General features: G+C 46.8%; 5 protein-coding genes across 5 annotated transcripts; 2 read left to right on the top strand and 3 right to left on the bottom strand.

Annotated features, from left to right (window-relative positions):
• The first annotated feature begins 858 nt into the window (after window positions 1-858).
• On the top strand, window positions 859-4174 carry LOC117569517 (G-protein coupled receptor moody). The gene is made up of 3 exons (XM_034250713.2): window positions 859-1611; window positions 1702-2430; window positions 2938-4174. The coding sequence occupies exons 1-3, from the start codon at window positions 1070-1072 to the stop codon at window positions 3359-3361; spliced, it is 1695 nt and encodes a 564-aa protein (XP_034106604.1). The 5' UTR covers window positions 859-1069; the 3' UTR covers window positions 3362-4174.
• A 526-nt stretch (window positions 4175-4700) lies between these two features.
• LOC117569505 (uncharacterized) lies at window positions 4701-11284 on the bottom strand. Its single transcript, XM_034250691.2, has 8 exons — window positions 11028-11284; window positions 9797-10638; window positions 9665-9728; window positions 8798-9084; window positions 7610-8737; window positions 7275-7541; window positions 6799-6902; window positions 4701-6732 (listed from the first exon to the last, which is right to left on the bottom strand). The coding sequence occupies exons 2-8, from the start codon at window positions 10433-10435 to the stop codon at window positions 4917-4919; spliced, it is 4305 nt and encodes a 1434-aa protein (XP_034106582.1). The 5' UTR covers window positions 10436-10638; window positions 11028-11284; the 3' UTR covers window positions 4701-4916.
• Window positions 11285-12580: 1296 nt separating this feature from the next.
• Window positions 12581-15617, bottom strand: LOC117571823 (uncharacterized). Its single transcript, XM_034254198.2, has 4 exons — window positions 15396-15617; window positions 15025-15325; window positions 13278-14957; window positions 12581-13211 (listed from the first exon to the last, which is right to left on the bottom strand). The coding sequence occupies exons 1-4, from the start codon at window positions 15511-15513 to the stop codon at window positions 13022-13024; spliced, it is 2289 nt and encodes a 762-aa protein (XP_034110089.1). The 5' UTR covers window positions 15514-15617; the 3' UTR covers window positions 12581-13021.
• A 435-nt stretch (window positions 15618-16052) lies between these two features.
• On the top strand, window positions 16053-25905 carry LOC117570880 (nuclear cap-binding protein subunit 1). Its single transcript, XM_034252776.2, has 7 exons — window positions 16053-16710; window positions 16775-18113; window positions 18171-18274; window positions 24587-25075; window positions 25144-25268; window positions 25330-25518; window positions 25583-25905. The coding sequence occupies exons 1-7, from the start codon at window positions 16668-16670 to the stop codon at window positions 25694-25696; spliced, it is 2403 nt and encodes an 800-aa protein (XP_034108667.1). The 5' UTR covers window positions 16053-16667; the 3' UTR covers window positions 25697-25905.
• On the bottom strand, window positions 18419-22122 carry LOC117564694 (uncharacterized). Its single transcript, XM_052002683.1, has 4 exons — window positions 22025-22122; window positions 21130-21338; window positions 20026-21071; window positions 18419-19490 (listed from the first exon to the last, which is right to left on the bottom strand). The coding sequence occupies exons 1-4, from the start codon at window positions 22073-22075 to the stop codon at window positions 18568-18570; spliced, it is 2229 nt and encodes a 742-aa protein (XP_051858643.1). The 5' UTR covers window positions 22076-22122; the 3' UTR covers window positions 18419-18567.
• Window positions 25906-26134: the final 229 nt, after the last annotated feature.

Consider the following 26134-nt stretch of genomic DNA (forward strand, 5'->3'; position numbering starts at 1 on the left):
CATGCAGCCCTCGCATATTGTATTGTATTTGAGAATTCCAAAAAAGAAACAATACCAAAAACAAAAAAAAAATATCTAGCTAGTGTATGTATAAGAACAATGTAAACAAAGCGGTCCGCTCATTTCAAATTACCCGATGATGAAGTCAATTGTTGTATACAATAAAAATTGTGTTGTTTTCCTTTTTTCGAAAGTTTCGTTTCATTTTCCATACCCTGTAACCCGTTGAAGTATTAGAAATAACATATCATCCTTTCATTTTCTCTGCAATAACCCAATAATCTCAGCAAGTACATCAACTGGAGCTGCAAAATTTCGCATATGGAATCACACAAGCCTTTTATTCATAAATCTTTAATAAGAAATAATAAGAAAATATCCCAAGGAACTCAGTCATTATGTTACCTGTAGATAATTGTTAATATTGACTTTTGTTACTAAATTTCTTACTATTAATGCAACAAACTTTTCAAATAATGTATGTTATTTGTTTTGATTTGAACTTGCAACTTATAAAAATATATTAGAATGTGTTTTTCGCAACTCGTTTAAAAGATCCTCATAATAACTCTAGTAACTCAGGATCCAAGCTAAATAAAGCGATGCATGTTTTTTTAAAGAGCTTTAAAATTAATTTATTGAAATTATCAAAAACATTTTTGAGATTGAAAGAAATGTAATACATTTTGAAATGGGTATCCCCAAGTCGTGCGTAGCATGCCATAGCTCTCTATTTGTGTGCATGTCTGTTTTTTTTTTTTTTTTTTTTTTTTTTTGTTGTATGTGCTCTAGCTGTTGTTTCTAGCTGGATGATTTGGGCTATTTGGGCTAGTTGTGGATGTATAGAATTTAGTTTAGTACAAAATCGGCGCAGGAACGAGCGCGTCATAGTTGCAAACGCCGCATTCCCTAAGAGCACACACACTCACTCACACTCGCACACACACACACACACGCGCACAGACAAATCACCGCAACGCACCGCACAACGCATTTCACACATTCTCAAGCCACGTTTCGGCCCTTGGGAGAGGGAAGAGGGGGGGGCGGCGATTGGATCGGAGGGAGCATGTTACTCCAGTTGGCAGATAGCGAGGCGCAAGCGCAGTTCCACCTGCTGAGTGTGCCGCCCTTGGGCGTGGCCGCCTTGGCTGGTCGCAAGGCAAGCGTCAACAGGAGCAGCAGCAGTTTGGTTGCGACCGATGTCGACGTCGAGGATGAGCCAGCGGCCGGGGATCAGCTGGAGAATCAGCTGTTCGAGGGCTATTCGGATGAGCTGCTGACATTCGCATGGATCGCATGCATTGTGTTCATCATTGTCGGTGTCCCCGGCAATCTGCTGACGATCATTGCGCTCTCGCGCGGCAAACAGACGCGCAACTCCACCGCGATCTTTATCATAAATCTGTCGTGCTCGGATCTACTGTTCGGCTGCTTCAATTTGCCGCTGGCAACGTCCACGTTCAAGGAGCGCGCCTGGACACACAGCGATCTGATGTGTCGTCTATTTCCTCTGCTACGCTATGGTCTAATGGCGGTCTCGTTGCTCTCCGTTTCACTGATCACGATCAATCGCTACATTATCATTGCCCATCCACGACAGTATCCGCGGTAAGTGTGATAGAACAACAGATAGATCTCCTAAGTGATCTCTGACTACCCCTTCACTCGCTCTCTCTCTCTCTCTCTCTGTCCATCCAGCATCTATCAGCGACGCTATCTAGCCTTGATGGTTGCCAGCACTTGGCTGATCACCTTCTCGATCATGATTCCCACGTGGCGCGGCATCTGGGGTCGCTTTGGCCTGGATACGAGCATCGGTTCGTGCTCGATATTGCACGACAAGAACGATCGATCGCCCAAGGAGTTCCTCTTCATGATCGCCTTCCTGCTGCCTTGCATCTGTATTGTCATCTGCTATGCCCGCATCTTCCTCCTGGTTCGCCAGGCCGCCATTCGAGCGGGCGCCAATGCCGCCAAGAACTCCGAATTTGCCCAAACGCCGCCTATTACTGCTCAAAAGCCGCCCGACAACGTCAAGGATAAAGATAAAGAGAAGGATAAGGCTAAGAGCAAGTCCAAAGGCAAGGATAAGAGTAAATCCAAGGACAAGAATAAAGACAAGGAGAAGAGCAACAAGGAGGCAAATTCAAGCAGCGAGGACACGTCCCTGCGTCCCTTTGTCGTCAACGAAAGTCTCGCCTACATCGATGACAACGTCTCCACCGACAATTTCCCCATCTCCTACAGCATTCAGAAGGAGCCGCCTATTGATGCCAATGTGGTGCTGCAGCAGCAGGATAACCGCAGCAAAGACACTTCCAACGTCACATCAGCAGCTCCAAGTGCTGCCACAGTGACGGACACTCCCCTGAACGACACCAACGCCATAAGTCGATCACAGACGCTCGTCGAGCAATCGAAAAACTCGTAAGTAGCCAAAAAAAAAAAGAAAAGAACACTCCAGGGGAGAAAGAAAAATCCAGGGATCATATTATATAAAACTTGTTACTTGCTGATATCTTCTCCTACTTACTGAAGAATAATATAAACAATTAGATTTTCGATCGTTTTGTAAATTTCCGAAATGTAAATAGCAGATCATAATTTCAATCAATTTATTGAAATAATATTAAAAAGGGTTTGTCTTCTTTACGCAAAATATTAGGAACAAAATTAGTCAAAATTCCGCATTTTAAGGATCAAATATTAAGTACCAAATAGGCATGACAAAACATGATTATTTTGAGCTCTTGAATATAAAAAAAAGACTTATCCTTTAAATAAACATTTCAATTTAATTGTTACTTACAGTTTTTTACTGAATTCAACAAAATTGATGTTACTTTTAATTACAAATGTCGCTAAAGTCCCTGATTAGAATCTGAATATTTGATTATAAAACTAACCGATTAATATTTAATATGTCTTGTACAGAAAGAACCCCATAACGACCTCGCTGCGCACCTCGTTCACACGCTTCAATCCGCGCAAATCGCATTATGTGTCCATGGGGAACACATCGAATGCCTCATCGATCTATCCGGGTCGCATGAGTGCCAAGGATCGTCGATTACTGAAGATGATACTAGTGATATTCGTCTGGTTTGTCATCTGCTATCTGCCAATCACAGTGTCTAAGATTTGGAAGAGTGCAAACAATGTGCATGTCTTCAACATCATGGGCTATTTACTGATCTATCTGACCACCTGCATCAATCCATTCATCTATGTACTCATGAGCTCCGAATATCGTCGCGCCTATTGGAATCTCCTGCGATGCCATCAGACAGAGCAAAAACAGCAGCATCAGCGAGCCATGAAAAAGCATCTCGAGTCGAATCGGGCGGCCAAAACATGATCTACATTATACACGATCCCCTCGCCCTGGCACCGAGTTCCGTCCCCAAACATCGAGAGCATCCGAAGAGAACCAGAAGAGAACGGCATAATTCTTCCAGCAAAAGCCATAATCCATCTATGTTTATATATCTCGTATCCATTTCCATATTCACTTTTCCGAATCTTGTACTATAATGGAACACAAAAACTACATATCGATATTACTATATAGGGTTTGTAACGATTACACTTAAGACGCATAAATTTAATTGTGTCGCTCAGAAAATTATAAGTGCATTTACTGCTCAACCGATTTGCGTTTTTTATAATATATTTATCTGTCTGGAACTACCAAACTTAGTGAAAATATTCATATAATAAATTCCGGATACTCAATTTTCTCACTTACTGCGATTGCTGCGAGTACTTTAAACCTCGCCAGTAAATAAATTCAAAGGCCTCAAGGTTGATAAATCTATAGATTGAAATGCATTTTTATGCGAAATGACTTTGGTTTTGATTGTTTATTTTTTTTTTAATATCTGGATTTTACATTTGAATTCCATGTTTAAGAACAATCGATGTTTTTTTCTTTTTTTGTATTTTTTGTTTTTGCTGCTTGTCGCTAATTATTGTACCAATACATACATATCTGTAACAGAATATGAATACATACATACACATATAAGTATGTGTGCATGTATGCGTGTATATGTATATAGAAATAGGAATTTTGTATATCCCTATACCTTCAATAAATGCTTTGAATAATTGATATATGTACGTATGAATGTATGTATGAATGAATGTAGTTCTTTGTTTGCGTTGTTATCGTTATCGTCGTTATCATAATCGTAATCGTCATCGCCATCGTTATCGTTATCGTTACCGTTATCATTATATGGTTTTGTGTGGCGAATTTAGAATCTTTGCTAGTACCAACCAGACAATACAGAGTAGAGAGCACTTAATACATAATTATTATCAATAGATACATATTGTATATGCCAGTGTTTGTTAATGTGTACGAAAACTTGGACTACTTAAGGCTAATAACACAACTAAATGATCCAGTATCTAGTATCCAGTATCCAGCATCGACCATATTCAGTATTCAGTATACAGTAAGCACTGTCTCTAGTATTCAGTATTATTATGGTATGGCGATATCGATAAATCGTTCGGTCATTTGTTTTTGGATCGCTAAAGGTATATGTATATGTATATATGGTATATATATGTAAGTATATATGTATATGTAAGCCTAAAAATGTATGTATATGTAAGTGTATGAGTGTGTTCCGTGTTATCGTATATCGATAAATATATATATATATATATATATATATATATATATATATATATATATATATTTCTATAGTACTTTTTATGCAATGTATATGGATAAAATTATTTGTATTCAACTTCTGTATGTTAATGTTACTTCTACTTTTAATTTAATTTTGTTTTAATTGCGATTGCGAGCGTAATAAAAAAATCGATTTTGCCTCACTGTGCTGCGCGTCCTTGGTGAGGGAGGGGAGAGAATAGTAGTACTAGGAAAAGGGCTTACATCAGACGGACTCCAGATGCTCAGAGATCTCCAGTATGGGACTCTCGCTGAGCGGCTTGACCAGCGTCTGCCAGCTAGGCTGGAACAAACTCAGAACCGGTGTCGTCGTTGTCTGCGATCTCACATGGTATTCGGACGTGGTCGTTGTCTCGCCCAGCACCGCAGTATGGTGCACCACATGCCCGTGATGGTGATGGCCAAGGCCATGACCGTGACTATGATTGTGCCCATGACCATGGACATGAGCGTGTTGATGCATCGACTGCGGCGGTGTCGCTGGAGGTGTCGTGGACGGTGGTGGCGCCGATGCAGCTCCTCCAGCAGCTCCAGTTCCCGTTGCAGCTCCCACCACAACCACTCCAGCGGGTGCTCCCCCTGCGCCTGGCGCTTGAGCCACTCCAGGCAACGACTCGCTGGCCGGCTGACTGATGTACGACGTCTTCAGGTTCATCTGACTGAAGGCATGCGCTCCCGGCATGGTCAGCGAGTGCTGCAGTCGCGGCGGTCCACTGCGCGGACGCTCGAGCATGGCCAGCTCGTAGAGCTCCTCCGCGAGGTGCTGTTCCGATGCCGGTTGCGTATGCAGCTGGCTGTGATTGTAGTGCTGCAGCTGCTGGTGATGCCGCCCGGCCAGCTGTGCCTCCAGTGCGTACTGCTTCTGGAAGAGCTGACGCTTCTGCTGAAGTAGACGATGCTGCAGGAGCTGCTGCTGCAGCGGTGGCTTCTGCATGGGCGACATGGCGGCCAGATGCTGATGCTGCTGCTGATGGTGATGCTGCGGAGGATAGACCCCTGGCGGCGGCGGTGGCGGTGCATAGCAGTTGCCAGCATGGCCGGCAAAGAGATCACTCGGTGCGGCATCTTGGAGGAGTAGCGCCTGGGGCGGCGCTGGCGGCATATAGGACAGCGATGGTTTCACGGGCATCGCATAGAATTGACCGTGTGGAAATTGACAATTGGCTAGACTGAGCTCCTCCAGCGTCAGCTGGCCGTGATGGGCCATGGTATGTCCATGTGGATGTCCGTGCGGATGGGGATGCGAGTGCGGATGATGCATATGACCGTAGATGGCAGCCTCCTGTTGCAGCTGCTGTATCTCCAGCCAGCCATGACGTTTGGCCTGTTCGTAGCGATAGCTGCCATAGACACGACTCGCGCCCAGCAGAGAGCTGGAGCTGAGCAGACCCTGGGCCACCAGGCCGTCGCTGGCGCGTCGACCCTCCCGGAAGTGGATCGGCGAACGCTTGTCCACAAAGGGCGGTGGCGGCGGCGGCGGCGCCGGCGACTGGTTGCTACCCGGTGCCTGTCCCGGCCCCTGACCCTGGCCCTGGAGCTGTCCCGATCCCTGCCCCGTTGCCGTTGACTGTTGTACGGCGCTGGGCATATGGATGCACGAGTTGTGGCTGCTATACAGTGAGATCTCCGACGAGTGGCCGCTGGAGATGCCAGCGGATGCAGCTGCAGTCGCTGATGCGGCCGTTGCTGCAGCTGCCGCCAGCATCGAGTTGCTCATACAGGACGGCAAACTGCCGGAGGGCAACACAAAGTCCAAACTCTCGTAGGCGCTGCAGTTGCTCTTCGAGGAGCCACGACTCAAATTCTGGCTGAGACTCTTCGAATAGCTGCCAGCGAGCACACCGCTTGAGCTGCTGCTACTTGCATAGGAGCGTGTTCGGGTCGCCTGTGCACTTGTCAAATCCGTCGAGGATTGGGAGCCCTCCTTGGCGCCCTCGTTGCCCTGATCCGTGTCGCAGCCTTCGTCGGTGCTGGAGCTGCCCTGCGCCAACACCTTCTTCTCAAAAGTCTTCTTCTCGCGCCTGCAAGAAACAGTTTCACTTGGGTTGCTCCTGGTATCCCGCTTGCCTGCCGTCTGCTGCACTTACCCATCGCCATTCGGTTTAGTCTGCTGTCCTCCAGCAATCTCATTTGATTTGCCCACATCGCCATTGCTGTTGCCATTCGTTGTGGCGCCTTTTCGCTTCGGTTTCTAGTACGAATAACATTTGCAATTAGCGATATGTGATTGAAGTGATCATGCAGAAGCAATAGATTACAAGCAAGCGATCCCCTTTGGAATAAAATCAAAGATAGACAGGGAAACAAGGGAAGGTCAAGGAGTCGATGAGGTAAGGTGTATGAGCTCTGAGGTTTGCGAGTCACTTTTGCAATCATTGAGCAGTGTCAGCGTAATGTCCTTAGAGATTAAGCCACATGCAGGGAAACAAGGGAAGGTCAAGGAGACGAGGTTTACGAATGAGCGATGAAGAAGCAACGCATTACGAGGACAAGTGTCATTTGCTTAGGCAAGGGAGCAATGGAAGGTTAAGGAGTCAAGGTGTTTTAGTGTTATAGCACCTACCTCTATGGGAAGCGGACTCTCCTGCAGAGTCTGGAACAGACGACTGGCCTCCGCGGACATCTTAAAGCGAAAGCTCTGATTGAGATTGGTGGTGGAGTCGAAGCTACTTGAGCTAGACATGGGCTTTATTGTCTTGTTGCTATTGTGTTGATGCTGTATTTGGTCGGCAGTGGGCGTCGAGGTGGCGTTGGTGGTGGCATGCTCTGGTGCCGCACTAGAAGCCGTCTGCTGCTCCTCCTCCTTCTTCGTCTCGGCAATGGCAGTGGACTGCAAGAGGGATAAGCGATCAATGCAAATACAGATAAACCAGAGTGAAGTGTGTGTGTGTGTGTTACCTGCTGCAGCAGTTGGCGGCAATCCTCGGTGCTCTGCTTGATGATGTACTCACTAATGGTCTGATGCAGCTGTTTGGGCACCGGCGATGCCAGATGCTGATGACCGCCTTGTTCCAGTTGCTGGCTGGCATTGAGCAGCAGCTCCCTGCACCGCAGATTAGCGAGCGATGGCAGCTGACCACCGCTGCTGCTGCTACTGCTATCGATGCTCAGCGAGATGCCTACGGGTCGTTGCATGCTTCGCGGCGAGCTTAAGCTATGATGACTCACGCGGGAGCTGCTGTTGCCCACTGGCAGTGGCGTATACCTTGTAGGCATGGCTATGACAGGGCCATGGGGGCCATCATCGCCATTCATATAGCGGGCATAGCCGTGACCATGCGCATGGCCATGGCTGTGACCATGGGCATGGGCATGAGGATGAGGATGAGGATGGGCCTGCTGTTTGACTGCATAGTAGGGATCGGCAGTGGAGCGCTCACTCATCAAAACAGTCTGGTGGCGACTAAGTCTTTTGTGTATCGGTTCCTTGGCCAGGACCGTGGTGGATATTGTCTTTGATTGCTGCTGCTGTTGCTGTTGATGCTGTTGTTGCTGTTGCTGCAACAATTGCTGCTGCAGGAGTTGCTGCTGTGGGGGCAACTGATCCAGCAGCAACAGCGATTGCTTGCTGCTCTTGTAGAGCAGACCCGGCTTGCTCTGCTCCTTCTTGTGCGAGACGCGATCTTGCAGCAGCAGATAGATGGCAGCCACATGATCGTAGGTGTTCTTCTTCAAGCTGGCACGCGTCTTGTCCGGTCCAATGCCCACATACTCGGACATTATTCGAAGTATATCCTCGCTCGGCTCTAGCACTGCTTGTCGCTCCATATTCCCGTTATATTTGGCAATTAATGCATGCTCCAGTAGCTCAGGACACATCCAACGATGCCGTTTGATCTGCTCGATGGTATAGCGACGCGTTGGCTCTAGCACCAGCATGCGACGGATAAGATGCTCGCACTCCGAGCTCATGAAGAACGGAATGCGAAAGCGACCCGAGAGCACACGATCCCGCAAACTCTGTAGTGTGGAGCCATCAAATGGCAATGCTCCGCAAACCAGAACATAGAGCACTACCCCCAGCGACTGTCAATGGACCATGATTAATTAATAAATGAGAGGCTGAGGTACAACATCAACACTTACCCAGATATCAATCTCGGGACCCGTGTACTGCTTGCCCTCGAAAACCTCGGGTGCTGCATATGGTGGTGAACCGCACCAGGTGGCCAGCAGTTCGCCGGGCTTGAAGTGATTGGAGAAACCAAAATCGGCAATCTTGATGTTCATGCTGAAGTCGAGTAGCAGATTCTCGGCCTTAAGATCACGATGCACTATTCCTTTCTTATGGCAATACTCCACCGCCGAAATAATTTGCCAGAACTTGAAGCGGGCCGCCGACTCCGACATACGTCCATACTTGGCAATGTAATCTGAGAAACAGTCAACGAGGGGCATAACAACGAATAGTCAAGGCTAGTTGAGGACTAGGACAAGGAGCACTATGTATTCTAAGACTAAATTTACCATGAAATAAAGTTCTTATATCCGTTAACTAACTGAGGAATAAGACTAGATCACTACTCGTAAGATTGCTAATATTGCTAGTTAACTAAAAAGAGCTTAGGCTAAACGAGGAAAAGGACTAGGATTTCTGCAATTTAATTGGTTACTCCGACAGGGTCAAGGAGTAATCTATGTTAATTTAAAGCTTGAACTAGGCTGTCTTTGACTTAACCAGGAATAAGACAAACATTTTCGCTGACATTTTGCAAAGACTAGATTGAAGAGAAGGACCTTGGTAGATTGGGAGCTTGGAAAACGATTGCTCTACGATACTGGAAGTCTTGGCCTAGGATTTCCTAAGGTCAGGCGAGAAATGAAATTAATACTACCGAACGTTAGTTAATAACTAGTAGTGACTAATCAAGGACCAAGAAGGTAAATAGTAGACTACGTCTGATCCTTGAACTAAATTTAGGACTGTCTTCGATGGGTAGGACAAGCACTTACCGAATATCTCGCCCTGACTGGCGTACTCCGAGACGATGTAGATCATATTCTTGGTTTCCATCACCTGCAGCAAACACAAGTTAGAGATCGACGCTCAAGGGGATTGTGGATGAGGAGTTAGGATAAACTCACCTGATACAATTTGATGATGTGGGGATGCTTAAGTTTCTTCATGATCTCGACCTCGCGATATACCTTCTGGAGATTGGTGTGATCCAATTGGGACTTGTCAATGATCTTGATGGCGACCTCGTTCTTGGTGATGCGATGCCTTGCCAGCTTTACCACCGCAAAGTTGCCCTTGCCAATGGTCCGTTCAATGTCATAGAAGCCCACTCGCATCGGCTCCTTGAGCTTAAGCAGTTCCTTCGGTCCCGTGCCTCCGCTGGCAAATAGCTTCTGTGCCAGCAGCACCTCCTTGCAACTGACCAGGGCATCAATCGATGGCGCAGCCACCGCATCAAGCACACTCCGTGTGCTTTCCAGCACCGGTTGTTGGTGTTGCTGTTGCTCCGATTCCTCCGTTGCAATATCAGGCGACTCCTCCGCTGGCACTGGCACTGACTCTTTGGGCTTGCTCTTGACCTTGGCCTTGCACTTGGGGTGCTCCACGGACTGGTCCTGGCTGTGCCCATTAGCAAGCACATCGCTGGTGGGCAAATCCGTCGTGGCTGCTGCTGCTACTGCTGCTGGCGTTGGGGGCGCCTTGGACTCCTTGGCTGGCGACGTCGGTGCAGCGTCCTCAGCGGACGCGGCTTCGCACGCGCTCATTTTGCGACTCAAACGCAGGAACTGCTGCTGCTGCTGCTGGTGAGTCTGCTGCTACGGCTGCACATGCTCCCGGCGCATGCAGTGGACACCTCTCACGCACGCACACACACACACACCCACACACACACGCACACACAGCAGAGTTGACGCCGCCCCTAGAGACGACGATGCGGCAGTGCACGCTCCTCCATTGCAGCAGCGCCCTTTGCAATGCGACAGTGAGACCGACAACGACAACGACAGCGACAACGAAAACGAAAACAATACGAAATAGAAAACGAAAACAACGTTTGCAAATTTCTACACTCGGCTCTGATAAGAGATTAGTTCACATACACATACTCATACACATGCATGCAATCGCAAAGTGTGCGTATTCATGTGTGTTTGTGTGTGTGTGTGCAGCATAGAAAAATCAATAAGCAAGCGGCTCTCTCGCTTGACGTGAGACGCTGCCATCTCCTCTCGCACTCTCTCTCGCTCTTTTCACGTGTGGAGTAATCGCAGCTAATCACACACACACACACACACACACGCATACATGCACTCGGACATACACACATTTGCAAGTTATGCGTGTGTCATAAATTACCGTTAGTTTTGTGCAAGTTGATTTCCTTGATTTTGTCGCCTGCAATTTGATTGCTAATCTCAAATAGTATTCCAATAATTTTGAGCAGTTGCGTTTCAGTTTCCTCCCGGTTCCAAAAGCGCCCTCAGTCAACAACAGTTCACGACGGTCTCTTTTTTTTTGGGGCTGACGGACGAGGACAGCGTCGACGTCGATGGTGCTATCCACGATATACTGGCAGGCCAACGCGCTTCTAGCTTCTTCTGGCTTCTGTCTGTGCCTGTGACCCCCAAGCGAGCGAAAGCTATAGCGAAACACACATAGAGAGAGAGAGAGAGAGAGAAATGTTCTCTGCTCTGCGTCGTTGCGGTCGAGGGTTGCCAAAACATATTTTCGCATGGCATTCGCATGTCACATCATCAGGCATGCCTGGCAACCCAGTGGAGCTCACCAGGTGCTGCGCCACGGCGCATGCGCCTCACCCCCATCTCATGACCCCAGCACAACCCTCTCCTCCTCCTCCATTGTCCACTGTTTTGGTTTTCGAATAGCGCGCTCTATCGATTGCCCGTTAGAGCAGAGACGCCCCAAAAGTACAAATCGATGATTAACCTCTTTGATCCTCAACTAAGTATTTCCGGGTCTATTGGCTGAAAGTATTTCCGTTTTTAAAACCATCGCAAAATTATATATTGATAATTTGCTATTCTAAAAATAGAGCAAATTGTTTACAATCTACGAATACCAAGATTCCTTTCTGTTTTTGAACAAATTTTCAAAATATTCCAATGAGATTAAAAATACAACAAAGCTACTTAAGTTAAGGAGAAAACTCTAAACTGATTTACAAAATCAATAGACAATAAATAACACAATATAGGGACATCTTTTAAAACCAAAAAATAAGTGTTTTTTTTGTTAAGAAAGATGTGTTTTTATTTTGTTTAAGAACATTGTTCAGAGTTAGTGAACAAAATGGAATAAGTTCAACTAAAAATCGTACTTATATAACTTGTAATGATTGATCCTAGAACCTGATATACCAAAAGCATTCTTCAGAAACTATTGCAATGATATGATAATAGTTAATTACATAACAACACAGGTCGTAGCTGGAAATCGGGAGATTTGCTTGTTCTTCAAAAACTTATATCAAAATTCTTTTCTCTCTCTGTCAATATCGTAACAAAAGAATGCTTGAACCCGAGCGTAAAACACACATTAAGACAATCCTAGAGTATAGTAACCAGTGTATAATATTTTAATATCAAAATGTTATTAAAAGTCAATCAACGATTGACTTAATTAACCCTCTCGATTTGGATATCGAGCATAATTCGAATTACACCAGTTATGTATGTATATTTATGTTAGGTTTAATATAAAACAATTATAATTATGTGCATACACATTCACATCTTTCAATTTTGCATGTTTGTCTTGTTTTGTTTTGTTTTTCTCTCATATCGCATTCGACAAATGCCAATAAATTAATAATGATATTTGTACAGTGGGACAAGAGCATGGCAAATGGTTTAACATACTATCTCCATCTCTGTCTCCATCTCTATCTATTTCATTTCCTCAAAAGCTGTCACTCTCTTTTTTTTTTTTTTTTTGAAACTTGTGAGAACTAGATATGCCAATTGAGTGAATAGAGATTGGATAGAGCATTCGCATGCACTGTCTCCCAATCCAGATACAATAGTGTTGGGGGGTTATGGAGATAGTGAATATATAGTAGATACTATATACATAGACCGTTGTACAATACGATTACGATTACGTTACGAAACTCAAGTAGGAAGCGACACTATACAAACGCAGTAAAAGCAACTTAATAAATACGCTAAAATTTTGCACAGATCAACCCGAGATGACGCCAATGAATGGAGGACAGACAGAAAGACAGAAAGGATAAGCTTTCAGCGATCTCTCTCTCTTTCTTCCGTCTTCTTCATTGGTTGGTAATTGCATGAAATTCTCTTGACTTCTTGACTGCTTCGCACTATATTTCATTTATTGGGCAACTGCTCGGCAGCAGTATCATCCACTGGAGCTGAAGCTGGAGCCGTCGCTGTGGCCGTCGACGCATCATTGTCGACATTCCCGCCGCCGTAGCAGCGTCGCTTGAAGTCACCGATGAGATCCTGGCGCTGCTGCAGATTGCGCTGCGGATCAACGTTGACCGATTGCGTTGTATTTCTGCCACCAGAGAGAGGTGAACTTAATTGCGGATAAATCGAATTGTAATGGGGATCAAACACTTACCTCGTCTTGGTTAGCACCGTGCAGCCATTTTCAACGACCATGTTGAGGGAATAGAGGGTGGACAGATTGACAAGGCTGTCCTGTTCATAGATCTCGATGTCAGGCAAACGTATTTGCGTCTGCCGCGGATCCTGTAGAAAACGCGCCAACCGCTCGTTAACGCTTAGCTTGATGCTGAAACCGGGGCGGTCACCGTTAATGCGCCGGCATCCGGCGCGTATCTCGCGCACCTCCTGCAGCTGCATGGGCGGTGACGAGGAGAGGAATGGATTCGACGTTTCACCGGACATTTCGCTCTCGATCTGGCGCACCGCTGGCAAACCGTTTGGCGTGCTTTCCATGTCCAGACCGATGTTGACGCCCATGAAGCCAACACTGCGATTGCCGCGATTTGCGCCACCTCCACAGATCTCGATCGGATTCGAACTGGCGGCCGGCTGGAAGCGTGACAGATCCTGAACAGCATCTGCCGGCTGTGTGGGCGACTGTGAGATGCCATAGCTGTCGCAGAACGTTGACGCCCCCGCCGTTGTCGTGGCCGCCGTGGCCTCAGTGCCAGACATGAGCGTGTCATCCTCACCGATGGTATCATCGGAACGTATCTGGGGTAGCAGAGATTTCTTGGTTAACTTGCGCTTCGGATCATATTTGCCGCCGGGTCCAAACTCATTGCCCGGCCAATCAGTTAGCTCGTCGTCACCCTCGCGATCCGTGTCATGCAACCGATGGCTGTCCTCGCTGTCCGACGACGAGCTCAACGAACTCGAGAAATCGTAGAGTTCGCCGCAGTCCATCGACTGCACATGCAACGGATGCGTTGGCTGGCAAAAGCGGCGTCGACGATGATGTGACTTCTTACGATGCGCATGATAATCCGCGCCAGCGTTCTCCAGCGGCAACTTGCAGGGCATATTTAGCAGCGACTCAATGTCACTGACAGGCACAAGCATTTCCATGCTAAAGTCGCCGCCGCATCCAGCGGTTCCAGTTGTCTCTGCGCGGCTTTCGCGCAACTCCAACTGCTGCTGGTGCTGATGCAGCTCGTCAGTATTCGTATCGAGCTGCTCCGCTGTGGTGCGAGCCTGATCCAGGCCTTGCTCCATGCTCGATGTGTTGTCAGTCTTTTGTGATTGTTGCGATTGCGCTTGCGTCTGCGATTGCGCAATGCGATTGATCTTCGACAGCAGCCCCTTGTTGAGCGGCAGCAGACGATCGCTGTGTGGCTTCGATGTGGACGAATAGCTCCGCGGCCGCATGCGATGAAACTCCTCCATATGCGTGTATCGCGGCATGCTCGAAGAATGTAATTTACTCGAACCACTGCAGCTGCCCGCATGACCAACGACGCCCGCCTCATGCTCATTGTAGCGATCGCGATTGGAACGCTTACGCTTGCCACAGAAGAATAGATTCGAGCGATTTGCACCACATTCCGCCTTCAGTACACGTTTACGCACTGTGCCCGTGACGTTGCCAGCTGCAGTAGCGCCAGCAACGTTGCCAGCGCCTCCGCCTCCAGCTGCAGTTGCTGTTCCAGATGTGCCAAGCATGCCCGGCTGTAGTGGCGATTCGGTGAAACTGTGTGGCGATACCATCATCACATTGCAGTCCTTGCTGAACTCAAACTCCATGGACATGCGCTTAATCTTTCGTTTCCGCCGTGAATTCGGTTTGTAGAAGCTGCAAATTGAAAAAATAAACACCCATTTAACTTTACCGATTTAGCTTGCGTGTGTAATTGCCTCACCGTGCTGGACTGAAGGTGGTCTCGTTGAGCGAGTCCGACTCCAAGGCTCCCACTCCCATGCGTACAGCTGCTGCAGCATTTAATAATTTGGCTGGCAGACGCAGCGGCAGCATTGCCTCGGCTTTCTCATCCGAATCACTTGCGGGCAGCATTGTGTTGTGTGTGTTCGAGTCCAGGCCATCGACATTGGCATTGCCACAGGCACCGGAATTATGCTGATGATGTCCATGTCCGTGTCCGTGTGCGTTCAGTGTGTCTGTGGGGCTGCTCGATGAATCTTCAGTTGGCTGCGGCGCACAAGCTGCAGCAGAGGAGGTGCAAGGTGCAGTGGCCATTTCATAGTGCCCAACTGTCAAACTAATTATACTTACGCAAATTACCCGTTGATCGAGTTCTTCGACGCGAGCCCCACCTTCCAACGCCGCACGCCCTGTCCATCAGTGAGGTCTCCTCCAGGGCGAGCGTCAAGTCGTGCGAGAACTGATCCATTGCACAGCCAACACACACGCACGCACCTTGACTCAATTGCGTTTCATTAAACTAGTTACTTTTTGTTGGCAAGAAATGCCTTTATGCGAAAAATCTAAAAAAAAAAAAAAAATAGTCCAAAGGCAAATTCACTTTCGATAGCAATATCGATTTATCTACTCTCGATTATTTTAGTACACTGCTTTCTCCATTTTAATCGCTGCGAATCGATAAGTATACAGCTCAGAGTTGCTCTAGTTTCCCTTTTGTAATTCCATTTAATTGCTGTATATCCCTTTTTGGTTAATAAATAAATGATTATTTTCCAAAAATTAATTATTTTGCTTTTTTGTAATGTTATGAAAAAATACCAACATCTGAAACACAACTTGTTTCTGACAAGTTGGGGCTCTGTGATGAGCTATTGAACTCTTTACACCAAAGCGAACAGCTGTTCGCTAGTGCAAAAGTAATCGAAATCAGGCAGTTATAAAAACACTATAGGCATTATGAACAACCAATAATGAGCAATTTATTAAATAATGCATTCAAAAAGTGTTTATTTATATATTTAAATATTTCCGTTTTAGGCAACTCGTTCTGAAACGTTTATGTTCCTGTATAAAAACGTCAATTTGATTGTCTTGGCAAAAGTTATAAAGTAATTTGAAATAATTTCCAGGCGCCAAAATTTATAACAGCTGATCAGCCACCGATTTCACACTTTTTTCGATAAATATATCAAAATAGTAATCAAAATACGGTCACCTTTTCAGAATCTTTGTCGCATCGTTGTTGATGCGGTTACACCAGCCATCCCTCTCTTACACACGGCGTTCTCGGGTATTAATCAATTGGGACTTCGGCAGTTGGGCCTTCTCATCAGTTATTCTTTTCGCAAATGCAGCCTGTCTAAACCGGGTTAGCGTCCTCATGTCGGCAGTATTTTTTTTTACGTTTTAATTTGGTTTTGCACTTTTCATTCGTACAATCTATTAAATTTGACGTGAATTGCGTAGCACATCCGTTCGAAATTGACACGCTGCAAGATAGTGACCCAAACAATTTACGTAGGCCTGTAACCACAACTTTCATTGTGCCGGGTGCCAAAAACGTTGCATTGCCAATAAGAAAACACGATTGTTGCAAATTGTTGATATCTTGTAATTTACACTATGAGTCGTCGACGTGCTCACGATACGGAGGATGAGAGTTATGGTGCGTACATCAGCCCAATTTATACAACATATTGAATTATAATTACAACAATAATAAATTGCAGATCATCGACGGAATAAACGTCGTCGCGTCTCAGAAAATCAAGAAATTGAGGATCGTTTGGAGTCGCTGATATTGCGCGTGGGCGAGCGCAGCACATCGTCGGTGGAGTCGAATCTCGAAGGTCTCGTTTCCGTGCTCGAGGCCGATTTGGGCACATTCCGTATGAAGATCCTGCGCATCCTATCCGACTGTGCGGTGCGAATGCCCGAGAAATGCACCGTTTACACCACCTTAGTGGGTCTGCTCAATGCAAAGAATTACAAATTCGGTGGCGAGTTTGTCGATCACATGGTAAAGACGTTCAAGGAGTCGTTGAAGCTGTGTCGCTGGGATGCAGCACGCTATTCCTTGCGCTTCCTTGCCGATCTGGTCAATTGTCATGTGATATCGGCGACCAGTTTGCTGCAGTTGCTCGACACCATGATTGACGTGTCCAATGAGGACACTGTGCCGCAGGTGCGTCGCGATTGGTTCGTCTTTGCCGTCCTTTCCACATTGCCCTGGGTGGGACGTGATCTCTACGAGAAGAAGGAATCGGCCCTGGAGTCGCTTTTGCTGCGCATTGAGGTCTATTTGAATAAACGCTCGAAGAAGCATCACAATGCACTGCGCGTCTGGTCATCGGATGCGCCACATCCTCAGGAGGAATATCTGGACTGCTTGTGGGCGCAAATACGCAAATTGCGTCAGGATAACTGGGCCGAAAAGCACATACCTCGCCCGTACCTGGTCTTTGACTCGATACTGTGCGAGGCACTCCAGCACAATCTGCCGCAGATTACGCCACCGCCACACCACGACGCCTTCGAATATCCCATGCCGTGGGTGGTGTATCGCATGTTCGACTACACCGATTGTCCCGATGGCCCCAATTTGCCGGGTGCGCATTCAATTGAGCGCTTTTTGATTGAGGAGCATCTGCATCACATCATCGAGACGCATCATCACGAGCGTAAGGATTGCGCCGCCCAGCTGCTGAACTTCCCGTTCAAGCACAAGATCCCCTTGGAGTACTGTATTGTGGAGGTGATCTTTGCGGAGCTGTTTCACATGCCCACGCCTCGCTACTTGGACATCTGCTACGGCTCCATACTGATCGAGCTGTGCAAGTTGCAGCCGGGCACGCTGCCCCAGGTGCTCGCCCAGGCGACGGAGATTCTGTTTATGCGCATCGATTCGATGAACACGTCTTGCTTTGATCGCTTTGTCAACTGGTTCAGCTATCATTTGAGTAACTTTAAGTTCACCTGGTCGTGGGATGAATGGGACAGTTGCCTGCTGCTCGACGCCGAGCATCCGCGTCCAAAGTTCATACAGGAGGTGCTGCAGAAGTGTCTGCGGTAAGTGCGAGACATTTCAAACCGTAAAAGTAAATTAAATTGAATTGTTTTGTGCAGACTCTCGTATCATCAGCGCATCACTGAAATGATGCCAACCACATACGCTAAGCTTATTCCGGTCACGCCTGTGCCTAACTACAAGTATGCCAACGAGGACGCAGGTGAGTCTCTCTCTGTCTCTCTCTTTCTAAGTGGGGATAGACAATAAGACGTGACAACGTTGTCACTGAGTCAACTGATTGACTTACAAATTTATTCAAGTTTTAGCTTAAATGTGAACAGTATCCAAGTTTTGTCTTTCATGTAAGAGAATTGTTGGATAGCATTCATTATAACCAAGATTAGAAGTGAGTGAAATTGTGGCTTCTTCTACTGCTTCGGCTGCTGCTTCTTTGGGGTGCCACGGCGCTTAAGATTAAGTTTACACTTTAAAGATTAGATGCTTATTTCTTATTTAGCTCGGCTTCACCTCGTTCTCATCATCATCCACAATGATGGGTATCTCCTCGCCGTTCTCGCCCACCTTGATGCTCACTGATTTGCTTACCGACTTCTGGGTGAGCACCTCGATTACTTCTCGCCCAGGAACCGGCTTCACCGCGTCTAACACAGCTACAGTTGTAGTTGATGTTGTCGCTGGTGGCTCTGTGGTGATAGCAGGCGATTTTGTCGTCGTCGTCGTTATCGTTGCAGTTGTGGTGGGAATGAAGACCACCTTGGACTCGTGGCGCAGACTGCTCTTCGGTTTGCTGTCCGGTCCGTGGGTGGTATTCTCCTTGCGCCGCTGCTTCCACTTGGCAAACGATGGCGTCTCGGTCGTCGTTGTAGTGCTTGTCGTCGATCTGCCAGCCGTGATACGAGGCGTGGTACGATAGCGACTCAAGGCGCGCAGCGGTGTGAAGCTGGTCGAGGTGGACACAAAGCTCGCCTTGCTGGGCGTAGCCGCAAATGTTGGCTTCGCTGTTGTTGTCGAGGTCATCATCGCCTCTGTAGAACTCGTTGTTGTTGTTGTTGTGGTTGCTGGTGTCGTTGCGAGCTTGGCTTGCTTCTGACTACCAGCTGGTCGCTGCTCTCCTCCTTCTACGTGTTCGCTTAGCTGATCCTCGGGCTCCTCTTCGTCGCCCGTTGTTGCTTGTGCGTGATGTGGTTGTGGTTGTTGCTGTTGCTGTGGCGTCTCCAGCTGCAGCACATCCACTGGATTCTGATGCACATAGAGGGGATCCGGTTCCGAGTAGCGGTAAATGGTTTCCTCTAACGGCTCACTGTGCACAAATGACTTGTGATCTTCGCCAGAGTCTGCTTCACCACCAGCGCCTGCATAAATGAGCAATGGCGTCGCCAGTTTCGATGACTGGTACTTAGACGCTGGATCGTACACTGACAGCAATGTTGATCATGATCACATGCAATGAAAAAAACGCAACAATTTTGATTCCTCTGCTCAATAATACTATTCAATACCAGGGATATTCTCAAAAAGAAATCGTTCATTCCTAGTGGCTCTCAGAGAGAACGAATATTATATTATTCTTCTTTTAGCTAAATTTGATTATTGTATACGTATTATACATGCAATTAAATGTCTAAGCTAACTATAAAACAATATAAATTTATATAATTTTTATCATAGTTCCCATAGTAGTAGAAGAATTTCAAGTAAAAGTTGAGGTTTTTTTTTATTAGTAGGGGAACTTTAAGTAAAACATGAGGATTACTTTTATTATGTTTATGCTAAGAAGTTTTTGCCAATAATCATTGTGTCTAGAGGGAATTAATATAAACGAATTGTATTATCAAACTTATAATGTTTTAGACCCGCATTAGGTAAAGGAATGGAAATGTATTTAGTATATATTTCTTAAACTATCGTGCATAACCTTTTTAGGGGGCTAGGGAGTTAAAGAGCTCTCACCTGAGTAAACGTGTGGAGACCGCAGCGCATGCTGGTCCTGGCTATGGTACAAATCCTCGTCCGTCTCCAGGGATTCGGTTGAGCCTGATGCATGATTCGTCGGGAACTGAACCTCTCGATGACCTTCGTCGCTATGCTCATGTTGATGGTAATGGGAATGAGAATGTGAGTGGGGAAGGGGGAGCGCTGAAGTGGGCGGAGCCGGCGTGCTCAGTGAGGGTCGGTATCCGAGCTCCGGCTGAGCGTTGCCATGGCCTGTGGCCATGTAGAAATGATGATGAAAGTGATGGGTTACTGGGGGAGCAGCAGCTGGCACGCCGCCAGCATCGCCAGCAGTGCCGCTTAGTTCATTGGGTAGAGGGAAGCGCTCCAGGGGAGTCGTCAGCTCCGGATGTGCAGCGAATTTAATCGGATAGCTCGGACGGAACGTGGTGGCGGGAATGTAATTGGGACGCAGGCCCAAATTGAAGAGGCCCGGGAACAGCTCGATCTTTGGCGAACTCTTCGGTGGCTCCGGTCCAGCCTTTAAATACTCACCGATATTCAGAGCGGATGCAGGCGGAGGAGGCTGGAAGATGCCTCGGACGAAGGTTGCCTGCGGCTGGCGATCCTGACGACGTTGGGCAAACGTCTGATCGCGCTTCTCCTCATAGGCAATGCGACCAAAGCTCTGCGGGTAGTCGGACTCCTTCTGGATGTAGCTCTGCGGTGGCCAGCCAAGACTGGCGGCCACTGGCGACACACTGTACTTCATCTCGTAGTGATACCGAGGATTGGGCGATTGCTCGCCATCCCGATGCCGAATACGCTGCACTCGCCACACGGCTCGCGTCTGCACCACTGACGGATCCGCTCGCTGCACTGCATCCCTGGCATCGGTGGCGCCCTCAACAAAGCGATAGCTGCCATTGCTAGACAATTGCTCCAGACGGCCGCTGGCCAGCGTGACGATGTCACCAAAGCGCGAGGATGGCGCCTGTGCCTGGCCAGCAGCGGTAGCTGGCACATACGGCGTCTGCAGAAAGTCATGATAGTCATGCAGCTGGCTGCCGCAGTGGCGTTTCAGTCGTAGATCAGGCTACGTGTGATGGGTGTTGCACCTACCTGAGATTGCCAGAGGCGGCACCGAGCGCGGCGTCGGTGAAGAGCGTCACGTAGGTGACATGTTTGAGCGTGTGCTCCCAGGATCTGTCTGCGGCTGGCTGCTGTTGCTGCTCCTCGTAGAAAAGACGCTTGCCGTTGAGTTGAAGCGCCTGTTTGGGCGTCAGCACCACATCCCGGCCAGTGCCAACAATCGCTGACACCTTCTGCGCCTGCCACAACCGCAAACAACAAGAATAACAATCAGCAAACGCCAGCGAGAAAATGTTAGTGAAAGTGCGACATGCTACTTCAACGAATACTTACATAAAGTGCAATTGGAGGTGGATTAAGATATGTAATTAGTTTACTACTAGGTTTACCATTGCTAACTCACGGACAACTGTTCAAACGGTTAGAGTTGTATGGTTGAAATTTGCATGTAATAAGCAAAAAACCATAGTTTGGCTTTCCACCAGTGCTTAACAAAGACACGAACCAGATGAAATTTTATAAAGTGCAATTTGAGGTGGTTACAAATATGTAATTCGTTTATTACTAAGTTAGAACCTAATTTACAATTGCTAACTCATTGACAACAGTTCAAACTGTAAGAGTTGTAAGGTTGCAATTGGTATATAATAAGCCATAAGCTGCAACTTGGTTTTCCACCAGTAGTTAATGAAGACACGAACCAGATGCACTTGAATTCGCTCTCTCTAACCTCTAGATACATGTGGAAATGGACAGACCGACAGTGAAACCGAGCTATGACATTATGACAGTTGACTAGCTATTCCTTGCTTGTTTTTTTTTTTGCGCATTTTGTTGTCACTTTGTCACAAACTTATTATACCCTTGAACTCGTTAGATGCAGAGTATTTCACACAGTAGGTGGAGGAGCAGTTGCTGCACTTACTGCGAGTGCCAGCAGAACGCTGACTATGCTGGGCCAACACAAGTTTCTCATTTTCACATAAACAAAAAAGAACGTCGATGTTGATGAACGTTGGCCAAATCTTTGCGGATTTGCGCGACGTTCGTGCTGCGCGCGCGCGTAAACTCGACTGAAACGCGTCCACGACGTGCGCGACGCTAATAACAAGCCCCAGACAGACGGCAGTCGAGGGCGCAGCGACACCCACCCAAGCAGACAGACGGACGGACGGAGGACGGAGTCGGCCCAACAGGTAGCTCTCGACAAGCTAGTGCAGAAGCTGCCACTGCCGTTTGGTTGGTAGCTGCTTTCATTGGAGCAGCCAAGCGACGCATCGCCAGCGGTGCGCCGTCGATTTCGCAAGCGGCGGCCGCATTTTGTGGCAGCTGCGGGGCAGACGGCAAACCGGGGGCGCCAACTGACAGCAAACGCGCATTTATGCAACACTTGCGGATGTTTAGAGCTTCTCCCCCCGCGAGTCAAACTTCTTCAATCTACTACTGGCAACGAGTGCTAGTTATATCCACTATGCAAAAGGGTAAATTGTAGAGTATTACAACCAAAATGCCAAACAGAAAGTGCAGAATAGATCAAGTTTGTTTTCGGATTGCAAACGCGGAGATGCTTTGCTCTTAAGGTATTCAACAGTTGAGCACACTCGACTCGTAACTGTCTTACTTGTTTTCGTTTTTTCGGTTGGCAACTTTTGGCGCAGCTCCACATGAGATTCCCTACACTAGATATGCGGTTCGCTTCGCTGAAGTTCAATAGTGGCTCCTCCACATCCACCTCCACTAAGACCCTCCAACCTCACCTCAGCTGCCTCTCTACTATGTCTACCATGCTCTGCCCTTGTTCGATTGCCCATCTGATTGTTGTCGTTCTTGCATTGCAAGTGGCGTTTCACCTTGCGCATGTTCTGTTTCTTTATTTGCTACTTTGGGGGTAAAGATCAAGACAGCGATTAAGAGGCAGGTCATGTCATTGAGCGTGAACTGTTTAGCAGATGCCGCTTTGTAGATGGGAGATGCTATTCGAAAAACCTTGTAGAAAGTGTCAGGGGAAGAGTAAAAGATTGTGGGTATTGATGTTATTTTCTTTTGGGGACACAATACATCTAGGCCCACTGTTAATTTCTTTTTAGATAAGTTGCTGAAAAGTACTTTTGAAATCCTTTCTCCTAAAACTCCATTATTTAACTTATTTTCATCGTTCTGATTTAATTTATTTTTAATGTTAAATTGGCCTTTACTCTTATTTTCTACACTTACTTTCATTACTCTTATTTTCTTCACAAATACACTTCTATGAAAGAATAGTTTCTAAAAGAAATTGCACCTTACATATGTAGATATATTCATCAAAGTGAGTGACTAAATAAGATTTAATAATATACCTTTGATCTACTTTGCATAAAACATAATATACGATTAGAGGATAAAATTGGTTGAAATCAATATAGAATAGTTAACTTTATTCTGCCTAATTTGCCGAATGTAAATGTGCTATGTTAAAAGCTAAACTTTCAACTTATTTGAGTTCATTCACTCACTTAAACAATCAGATAAAACTGTGCCAATTCTCCTTAAAAGTGCCAAATATACGAAAGGTTTGTCCATGTCACACGCTCACCTCTGATAGAGTTGAGAAGGCGGCTGCTGGACAATGTGCTACACGCCTTATGGAGCAGTGCCCTGATCTTTAGACTATGCACAAAAGTATTTCTCCGCCCTGCCTTGGACATGCTCAATTTGCTTTGCTACGATTCAAAGATGCGTGACAAAGCAAATGCTAATAAATGGTTAATACTCTGTAAGGGAAATTGAAGAGTGTGAGTGAGAGTGAGAGACAGAGAGATATGTCATAGTTCACGGGGTATGCTGTCGTCGAGTCGCATCGCGTCAAGTCGAGTGAAGCGACAAATTGTTGTCATTCAATTAGCTAACGTGACACGAGTCATTGAGCTGTCTGTCTGATTCCCATAGCGGCGCTTGAAGTGTGTGAACTTTACCCGCTGCTGATCTTGACACGCTGTGCACAATGTGGGCTTTGTCTTTGTCGGCAGAAGATGGTTGCATCTTCTACAGTTGCCAAATGGGTTGCGTTGCAGCAGTTCCGCATTCCCTTTGTTCGCAAATGGCCGCTTTAATTTGTCACCTGCGCACATTTCATTGACATAATCGAGGCAAGTGCCAATAAATTGCATGTAATAGCCGCAAAGAGTGGCTCCTCAAACCTGAGGAGCAGACAAGAGATGTTGCGGAGCAGTTGGAAGACATCATTAGTAACGCACCAGCTTGCGGTTGCCGCTTGGTTCCACGCGACGGCGCACAAAACGCAATGCAATTGTAGTTGGGAGTTGCGGTTGTTGTTGTCGTTGTCGTTGTTGTAGTTGGCAATTGCCACAAGCGAAAGTGTCAAACAAGTCGCGCAATTCCCGTCCAGCTTAGTGTAGCTCCCCCTTCGCTAATCCGCTTCTCTTCTGCAGTTACATTCAACCCAACTTAATTTACCATTTCGCTTCGTCTCTTGTCTCTCTTGCAGCCAATCTGCCAGGCACTGCGGTGGCACATCAACTGGTGGTCGCCATCCGACAGAAGTGCACACCCGAGGAGGTGGCCAACATACTGAAGGAGATACCCAGCAGCGGCTACAGCGGCGAGGAGATGTCGGATGGCAGCTTCAATGCCCTCAAAATCGATGTATTTGTGCAGACGCTGCTCAATCTGGGCTCGAAATCGTTTTCGCACAGCTTTGCGGCCATTTCTAAATTCCATGTGGTGTTTCGTGCCTTGGCCGAAACGGAGGAGGCACAGATCTATATACTGCACAACATCTACGAGCTGTGGTCATCGCATCAACAGATGATGGTGGTGCTCATCGATAAGCTGCTGAAGCTGCAAGTGGTTGACTGCTCGGCTGTGGCCACCTGGATATTTTCCAAGGAGATGACTGGTGAATTCACCAAAATGTATCTCTGGGAAATACTGCACTTGACCATCAAGAAGATGAACAAGCATGTCATCAAGCTAAGTGAGTGGAAATCGTCTAATCCATGTGACATTTCATTTATAAAAATAATGCTCTTTCGCTTGTCACAGACACTGAGCTGAGCGATGCCAAGGAGAAACTGTCCAAGGCTGACTCATCGTCCAGCGACACAGATGACGATACGCCGCACAAGCGCAAAAAACCCATCACGCATGCGGATAAACCATCCGAGGAGGTAACTTGTGTGATTATCAAACGTAACAACTATTCCAAATACTTTAATCTTCATAAAACAGGTTGTGGAGCGCATGGAGGAGAAACTGGAGGCAGCCAATGTGAATCAGAAGCGTCTGTTTCTCATTGTCTTCCAGCGCTTCATCATGATACTATCCGAGCATCTGCTACGCTCCGATACTGATGGCCGTGATCCGGACACCGATTGGTATCGCTGGACAATTGGCCGCCTTCAACAGGTTTTCCTCATGGTAAGCTAAGCTGTCGAATAAGTTCTATCTATTCGCATGCTAATTGTTCTCGTTCTCTCGGCAGCATCACGAGCAGGTGCAAAAGTACAGCAGCACACTGGAAACGCTGCTCTTCACCTCCGATCTGGACACACATATTCTCGAGGTGTTCCAGCAATTTGTCGCCCTGCGCGCTTAATTCCCTGGGTGCAGGTCGAACATGCAGCAGATGGTGCAGATGAAGAGCAACAACAGTTGGAGAGTCACTTGGCAGTCTGCGCTTTAGTTCAGTTTTAAGATTTTAGTTTGTCCAATATTGCATACGTTATACAACATGCCACAATTCACACACACAGAAACACAAGTACACAACAAAAATACACACACAAACAGCAGAACAACATCAAATGACAAATTTTATAATTTCATTTGTTAAACCAACAATGGGTTAGAATTAAAAAATAATGCAAAAATGCGAGTCAATCAGTCAGTGTTTAACATTGTATTCAAGACTGTATAAAATACAGACAGACGGGGTATTTGGGAGCGTGCTGCAGTTTGAAAAAATCCCGTTAGAATTTGACTGTGGTCAATTATGCTTAGGTTCCACAGGTCATATGTGGAACGAATTTTACTA

Source organism: Drosophila albomicans, chromosome X (genome assembly GCF_009650485.2).
Source record: "Drosophila albomicans strain 15112-1751.03 chromosome X, ASM965048v2, whole genome shotgun sequence".
NCBI classification, from domain to species: domain Eukaryota; kingdom Metazoa; phylum Arthropoda; class Insecta; order Diptera; family Drosophilidae; genus Drosophila; species Drosophila albomicans.

Coding starts and splice junctions, on each gene's coding strand:
- LOC117570880 (XM_034252776.2), top strand. CDS start 16,668: ATGAGTCGTCGACGTGCTCACGATACGGAGGATGAGAGTTATG. Junction 25,269..25,329: donor CGGATAAACCATCCGAGGAG/GTAACTTGTGTG, acceptor TTCATAAAACAG/GTTGTGGAGCGCATGGAGGA. Junction 25,519..25,582: donor TTCAACAGGTTTTCCTCATG/GTAAGCTAAGCT, acceptor TTCTCTCGGCAG/CATCACGAGCAGGTGCAAAA.
- LOC117564694 (XM_052002683.1), bottom strand. CDS start 22,075: ATGAGAAACTTGTGTTGGCCCAGCATAGTCAGCGTTCTGCTGGCACTC. Junction 21,072..21,129: donor GCCGCCTCTGGCAATCTCAG/GTAGGTGCAACA, acceptor CCACTGCGGCAG/CCAGCTGCATGACTATCATG. Junction 19,491..20,025: donor GTCTCCACACGTTTACTCAG/GTGAGAGCTCTT, acceptor CATTGCTGTCAG/TGTACGATCCAGCGTCTAAG.
- LOC117569505 (XM_034250691.2), bottom strand. CDS start 10,435: ATGAGCGCGTGCGAAGCCGCGTCCGCTGAGGACGCTGCACCGACGTCG. Junction 9,729..9,796: donor ACATCATCAAATTGTATCAG/GTGAGTTTATCC, acceptor TGTTTGCTGCAG/GTGATGGAAACCAAGAATAT. Junction 8,738..8,797: donor GTCCCGAGATTGATATCTGG/GTAAGTGTTGAT, acceptor GTCCATTGACAG/TCGCTGGGGGTAGTGCTCTA.
- LOC117569517 (XM_034250713.2), top strand. CDS start 1,070: ATGTTACTCCAGTTGGCAGATAGCGAGGCGCAAGCGCAGTTCCACCTG. Junction 1,612..1,701: donor CATCCACGACAGTATCCGCG/GTAAGTGTGATA, acceptor CTGTCCATCCAG/CATCTATCAGCGACGCTATC. Junction 2,431..2,937: donor GTCGAGCAATCGAAAAACTC/GTAAGTAGCCAA, acceptor TGTCTTGTACAG/AAAGAACCCCATAACGACCT.
- LOC117571823 (XM_034254198.2), bottom strand. CDS start 15,513: ATGGATCAGTTCTCGCACGACTTGACGCTCGCCCTGGAGGAGACCTCA. Junction 15,326..15,395: donor TCGATCAACGGGTAATTTGC/GTAAGTATAATT, acceptor CCTCTGCTGCAG/CTTGTGCGCCGCAGCCAACT. Junction 13,212..13,277: donor ACGGTGCTAACCAAGACGAG/GTAAGTGTTTGA, acceptor CTCTGGTGGCAG/AAATACAACGCAATCGGTCA.